At 39.2% G+C, this 7,237-nt stretch overlaps 1 protein-coding gene across 4 annotated transcripts in view; it reads right to left on the reverse strand.

Moving 5' to 3' along the window:
- LOC108232676 (spermatid perinuclear RNA binding protein) overlaps positions 1–7,237 on the reverse strand; it is an 85,163-nt gene that overhangs the window by 21,451 nt on the left and 56,475 nt on the right. For all 4 annotated transcript variants that reach the window (XM_017410614.3, XM_017410612.3, XM_037979422.1 and 1 more), the window contains exons 5-8: positions 6,432–6,600; positions 5,406–5,676; positions 1,339–1,448; positions 583–678 (exon numbers count right to left, since the gene is read on the reverse strand). In XM_017410614.3, coding sequence (XP_017266103.1) covers positions 583–678; positions 1,339–1,448; positions 5,406–5,676; positions 6,432–6,600 — 646 coding nt within the window. The remainder of the gene's footprint in view (positions 1–582; positions 679–1,338; positions 1,449–5,405; positions 5,677–6,431; positions 6,601–7,237) is intronic.

Consider the following 7,237-nt stretch of genomic DNA (forward strand, 5'->3'; position numbering starts at 1 on the left):
AACTATTTAAGTTAATTGTCAACAGGTCAGTAAGAGGATTTTGCAATAAAGGAGCCTTTTAGAGAGGCTGATTCTTTCAAAAGTAGAGGGGCAGAGGTCCACGGACACCACAGCTTTTATACTAAATCGGAATGAGACCAGTCAGCCTGTTATTGGCGCACAATTTAAAATCCTCTGATGGTATGGAGGTGCATTAATGCCTGTCCCTGATTTTATTTACATCTTACACAACATCCCAACTTTTTTTTGAATCAGGGTTGTACACAAGTAATTTCTTGAATATATGAGAGTATAATTTTTATAAAATAAATTCAGTTATACATGACAATTAAAGACTATTTACAACTAATCAAAATAAGGTCAACATAACATCTTTAGCATTAGGTCTTTATGTAGCTAATGAATTACACTCAAATAAAAAGAATAGAAGTGCAAAAAGCACATTTAAATTGTGCATATAAAAGTAGCCAGAAAAAAAAAGAAATGTATAATGAATGCAAGATTCATAAAACATCTGAGACAATTAAAGGTGTAAATGTTTGAAGGGGATGAACACATAAAATAACAGTCAAAAAGACTCACCCATCCCTTGAGAGGTTCCCAAACAGAGTGTCTTTTGCACATGTCTCTAAGTATCCTGAGAACGATAACACAGGACTTAAGTCCGTTCACCCGAGCCTGAGAGATGGAGGGATGAAGAGGGGAAGATGGAGAAGGGTGTGAGGAAAAATAAAAATCAAACAGAGGAAACAAGGGAACAAAATGAGCAAAGGAGGAGAGGCACATAGTGATACAGTAATAATGAAGTAACTGCATCTGTCTAAATGTCTGCACCCCCCCCACAAACAGGAAATATTCATGTCGACATGTTTACAGTGCTTTTACATCTTTTTTTTATCGCCAGTAAGGTAAGTGAATTGGAAGATAAATGGGAAAGGGTATGGGAGGGGGATCAAAGGGAAGCACTGACATACTATAAAAAGCAGGCAGGTTCACACAATAACCAAAAAGAAAAAAAAAACCAAAACAAGTATAAACCGCTGCTTTTGTAGCCTTACGATACATTTTAATCAACCTTTCCCAGTTCATATTAGTAAGTATATGCAACAATAGCAGTTTAAAAGAAATAAAGAGCGTTTTGACAAGTGATGTGCCAAATCAGTAAGTCTTTTAATGTTGTAATTTAAGTTAAAAAGCGTAACTATACACCTTTGAGAAACTGATTGGTACAATAATAATCATGGCCCAATAAGAAGACAGTGGCTTCATGCTCTCGGGGTAAATCGTCAGGCTACAATAAGCACCGGGCACGAAGACAGGAAGTGAGTGGGTGCCGACCTGAAACCATTTGGCGTGTCGCAGCGCTGCCAGGGCCAACAGACATCTGTGTCTATCCAGCACCTCCCCCTCCTCCTCAGCCTCCACTCTCTGCGCAGCAGCACCCAACACTGCCACAAAACAACAACAACCCAATATAGAGAATGTAAAACACACACACGTCAGGTCCGAGTGTGTGTGTTTGAAGATTTGCACGTGTGTGAATGTACCCAGACATGCTTGAAAGCGAGCATGAAAGCATACATACACACACACACAGAGATATACACACGTGCATGGATATATTTTTGTACATACAGGGTGCTTTTCATGCCATAAAGTTGAACTCTCCTCAGAAAAAATGCTCACTGTCTGCACGGTTCACAGATCTGTGATGAATGCTCTTTACGGTGTTATCACACTCTAAATTGTGTGAGATTTTTATATTTAACCGCATCCATGGTTTCAAAGAAGAGATGCATTAAAAATTACACGTCGTTTTGTGGTTTACATTCATCCAGTTACAGACAAATCAGTGAAAGGGAGAGCAACCAGTGTCACAAGAAAAGAAGCAACTTTGTGGGATGGAGAGCTCCCCACAGACAAACACTAAACAAATACCTAAGGAGTGTTTGATGTACTGCATGGTAGGCGCTGCAGGGGCCGGTCATTGCATTGTGCCCAGCATGGTAAATCAATGTCTCCTTTATGTATTTGAAGAGAATTTTGATCCAGTCTGCACCAGGCAGGAGTCAAAATAGGAGCTTGTTTTCTTATTATATTTTTTAAAAATCTGAATACTTAAGGTGCACTTGATTTCACGGGCTAAAAAAAAAAAATGTTGCAGAGAAGGCCAGACAACAACCTCTCAGAACAAAGACAGAATCAAGCGCTCCAAAAGTAGAAAACAAAAGAATAAAAGAAAATCTAAGATTGTTTGAACTGATTTGAGACCAGCACAACACAAGAAGGATCAAGGCAGGGTTTAGTCAGAGCAGTGTGGTTGGTAAAAGAAGAGCATTCTGGTGAAGTTGTACTTTTATATGAGCACATCTGATTCGTGCTGCCCAACTTAACAGGCTCGTTTCTTAACCGTTCTACAACTTGGGAATGGATATGAAGACTGTCTGGCAGGCTGAATCAAACGCAGTTGTATGAATGATTGAGGTTGCATGGAGTTTCCACAGATGGTTTATTGAGCATCAAATAAATCATGCCGAAGTGCCGTTTGGGTCTCTGGAAACACAACGGGGGAAATATTTTCCTTATCACTTTCAGGTAAAAATAATATTTTCAATATGCGTCAGCTATAATTTCAGATGAGTGTATATCAGATGTAGAGCAGCACATTTATCTAACCTTATCCTTGATTTTTTTTCTCCCAGTTTGTAGCAGATAGTGTGGATCTTAAGTCTGTCAGAGTGGCCCCAGCTGCATGTGGGACTGCTCTGCTGCCAGTGGATCATTATAATCTTTCTACTGAAGCTTGTCCTCCCACAGTTCTCGCAAACTCTCTGCTGGCTCTTTCCCTTTTTATCATCATCACCCACGGTGTTCCTGATGCCCGCCCGTCCCTCATACTCATTAAAAAGAATTCCCTTTGCAATCGAGTCTCCTCTAATTTTCTGTCCCTTTCCACCACAGTGACCAAACAAAGCATGTGAGCTCTAATGGTGCAGACGGAGAAGAGTTCTTTTCAACAGAACTGTCATATTAATACATGACTTCAAACCCATATTCTCAAGTTATTTCCAAGTGAAAAAAGATGAACAGCTTAGATTTATTACCTAGAATCAGTTGGGGGATTCATCCATCTAACAGTATGCATATATAGAGCTCACAGAAACTTTGCTTATCATTCTGCTAACTGTTTGTGTGTCTTGCTCACATATTTTAATTTTATGATATTTTATTAGTTGGGGAAAATATTAGATCTTATCTGTTATAAATCTGAGTGATTAGATCCAGTATGACAGGTGTGTTTATCAATCAGCTACAAAAAACAGCCCTGTGTGTGTGTGTTCTCCTCTATGTGACAGCGTGAACGTCTCCTGGTGTGTATGAAAGAAAATATGAGCGGCTCTTCGTCTTGCTGAGGCCTGTGAAATGATGTACAGCTAACCTTCGTGCTATCTCTCATCTGTCTCTGAGGGGCGAGTGTCTAGTTGGACGAGAGCCACAGGATGGATGGGCAGCTTGCTGCTTCTCGGTTATTGATTTCACCGGCCTGCTGGCCTTGCTTTCCCAAGCTACCCACAAACTAATTATAACCAGTCTCTGCAAGGCATGAAAACAAAGGGGAAGGGGGAGGATTGTTAGCAGACCAAACATCAGACTATTCCTCTGTGCGTTAGCTCTGGCATGTGTCCGGAACTTAACACCCTGTAACATGTACTGATGTTAGACTTTCACGACAGCTGAGGTTGTTAGGCAGCATTTCCGCATATTTATTATGCTACATAAAGCAGTCAGCTAAGAGGCTGGTGATCTGCTGGTGTCAAAATATACTGCTACCCCTTCAGGAATTAGTTTACAGCAGCTACATCAACAGCAAGAGATCCTCAAGACAAAACCTTTCTGACCTCAGTGGTTTCTCTTCACTGTTGGAGTTTGACTTTTAAGCTTTGCTACATTTATCTGACCACACTGCAGCGCAGCCACACGCAGGTCTGAGGTCAGCACACGGGAGAACCGAGCTAACACTAAACTGACAGGAAGTAGGCTTTCTTGTTTTACTTTCTTTGACTGAAAACACTTCAGTGAAAACTGATTTCTGGTTGTTTGAAAACGCAAAACAGACTTTTATCCAACGACATGCTGATACTCTAGTTTTACTGTGTCACTAATTTATCTGCCAATAGATTAAACAAAGCAAAGGTAAACTAACAAATGATATAGTTATTGCCCATCGCAGAAGACCAAGCAGCGATGGTGTTTTTGCCCTGGTTTGTGTGTCTGTGTGTGTGTGTTTGATTTTAGCATTAGCAAAGTATCTCATGAACCAGCAGAGGGATTTTAATGAAAGTCTTATTCATAATTGGATGTGCATTTACAACTGATCAGCAAACCCATTCAAGACCACAGCAAAGCAACCTTATCAAACGCAAAAATGGCTGCAACTCATGACGATTTTACAGATATCGAGACCAATTTTGTGAAGTCGTAGCTGAGAGTCATACTCAACACAAACTGAGCTAACATATCTTGCGAGGCCTTAGAATATGTTGCCTGACATTGTGCATATAATATATTTAATATCATAATATTCTATCATACAAAGTTCAACCAAGACTGTTACAACTCATTTTTCAACATAAAGTTGATCTTAGTTGAAAACTCTGGCATGAAAGGAGGTGGGCAATGTGCAGTCCTTTAATCTAAAAAAGGTTTTTACTTGTCAGCGACCTTAAAAGACTAAAACACATATGGGAAACATTTTAGGGAAGTAAGTAGTTATCTTGTTTCAGCAGCTTAAAAGAAATCTTCCACAGTTCTTATCTTTACCACAGTTACAAAGTTTCTTGCACCAGATGCCCTTCTTGTCGATTACTACTGTTCCTCTGCACATTTGGTGTCGTTTTATGAAATGGTTTTATGAAAAACACAAAACTGACTCAAAATCCTAATTACAACGAGGAATCACTTTGTTTATTCAACCACAACACAGTGAGCTGATGATCCTATTTGGGTCCAACAGGCAAATTCAATCATACATTGTTTGTATGTGCAGCAGTAAATTTGACAAAACCGATTTTTTGTTCTAAGAGACATGCCAAAAGTATTGAAGTAGCATTTGATTAAAACTACAGATCTTTCTGTAGTACTTACTTTCATATTCTAATGCAAGATTTTTTCTGATTAAACTTCTGTTTGTTTTTATAGTGCATGAAATCTGCAAGTAGTTTCCCCTGAGTGTAGTTTTGACTTCTCTACCCACCTTTGCCTGTTCCTGTCTTGTCATGTGTCAACCTCAGTTAATGAGGTCAGACCTCTTGTTTGAGAACAAAAAAAAGGGGTTTGTAACAAAAAAACACATTTAATCCCAAACTGTTGATTTTCTGAATAGCTTCCTATGTCGGTGTTCCTACCTTGACCATTTTCTTTTCCCTCCTCCTCCTCCTCTTCTTCTTCTTTTTCTTCTTCCCCCACCACCTCTTCTACCTCTTCTCTTTCCTCTCCATTTTCTAGCTCCCCTTCTTCTTCCTCCTCCTCCTCCTCCTCTTCTTGATCTTCATCTTCCCTCATTGCTGGTGAGGTGAGGGTAATCTTCAATGTGAGTTTGGGCTCTGCTGTAGTTTGTACCAGGATGGCTGCCTCTGGCAAGGAGCTTGTGACCTCGTATTTCTCCTCTGTCAGCTTCTGCGGTGTGTTAACAGACACAAGCGAATGGTCAGAGGCGGACGTCACAACATGACAAAATGCATCTCAGCCTGCTGCAGCTTCCAGATGTTAAAAAATGCCTCAAACCCACAGAATGTCTCTCCAAAAAAAGAAACCCTGAACTATTTGACAGATATACTGGTTAACAAGAAAGGAGGAAAATAAATATCAGCTCATAAATTGGTAATCCCACAACAGATCAAAAAGTAAAAAGATTAATTCCTAAATAAAACATAGAAGAACAAAGATCAAAGCCGCAGCATTTGAAATGAAAAATGCATCCTACTTGTTTGTGCTTTGTGTTCATTCATCCTTGGATGAATGTCAGGAACCCCCATCCAGAGCCATGACTTGTTAATGAGGAAATGTGAAACACGGAAATGACACCTCTCAACTTCACACTTGACGATATTGCGGTCTCTTGCCTACTTATGCTCACACAAACACCCACAATGCTTTTCTGCACAGCCAAATGCACAGCACAGTGAAGGCTGGCAAAATTAAACAGGAAAGGACATAAAAATTCAAAGACAAAACTCAGCTGGTTTGACTCTTCTGTCATCGAAAGGGAATGGACAATAAAAAAAAAAAACTTGGATTAAATACTGAATTGTTTCTGCAGATGTTATGCAACTTTAAGATGCTAATGTGCGTCTTTGTGAGCGAGTACTGGAAAAAAAGCATAAAGGAAAAACACACAGAAAGTGGTGGGATGTGTGTGTTTTGTCTCTAACCTGGATCTGTGTGGGTAAATTGCAACAGACAGTGTCCAGCAGTGTCTGTGTGGGTTTGTCTCTGCACATCAGCACCAGCTCCAGGTCCATGTCCCCTTTGATCAGGAGTCCTTTGGCCACTAGACCGACCCTCATCACTCCACAAAGCACGCCACCAATGCTGGGCTCCCTGTTTAACAAACAGACTTTAGATAAGCCTTCTGATGTTTAATACTTTCAGTAGATGCACAATGACACGTATAAATAAAAACTACAAAGGTTTTATACAGAGAGATTTAACATTTTCCTATTACAGTTAATATTTATTTCTACACAAAATCTTTCATTTATCTCAAAGCCATTAGCTTGCATCCCAAAAAAATAAAATTTGCACTCTAAGTTAACAAATCAAACAACACATTTCACACTTAAATATAAGACCCAACATTCCGACTGCATGACTAAAATTAAATATGTTAAAGTTAGGATTCCAAAATGAGATCAGAAAGAGATTTATGAGAATGAAGACCATGGAAACCAATGTGTCCGGAGTTTATTCCCATGCCTAAGTGACATGAACTACAGTGGGGAGAACAAGTATTTGATACACTGTTGATTTTTCAGGTTTTCCCACTTGCAAAGCCTGTAGATGACTGTAATTTTTATCATAGGTACTCTTACACTGTGAGTGATGGAATCTAAAACAAAAATCCAGAAAAATACAATGTATGATTTTTAAATAATTAATTTCCATTTTATTGTGTGAAATAAGTATTTGATACACCAGAAAAATGAAACTTAATATTTGGTACAGAAACCTTTGTTTG

Source organism: Kryptolebias marmoratus, linkage group LG14 (genome assembly GCF_001649575.2).
Source record: "Kryptolebias marmoratus isolate JLee-2015 linkage group LG14, ASM164957v2, whole genome shotgun sequence".
Taxonomy (NCBI): Eukaryota; Metazoa; Chordata; class Actinopteri; order Cyprinodontiformes; family Rivulidae; genus Kryptolebias; species Kryptolebias marmoratus.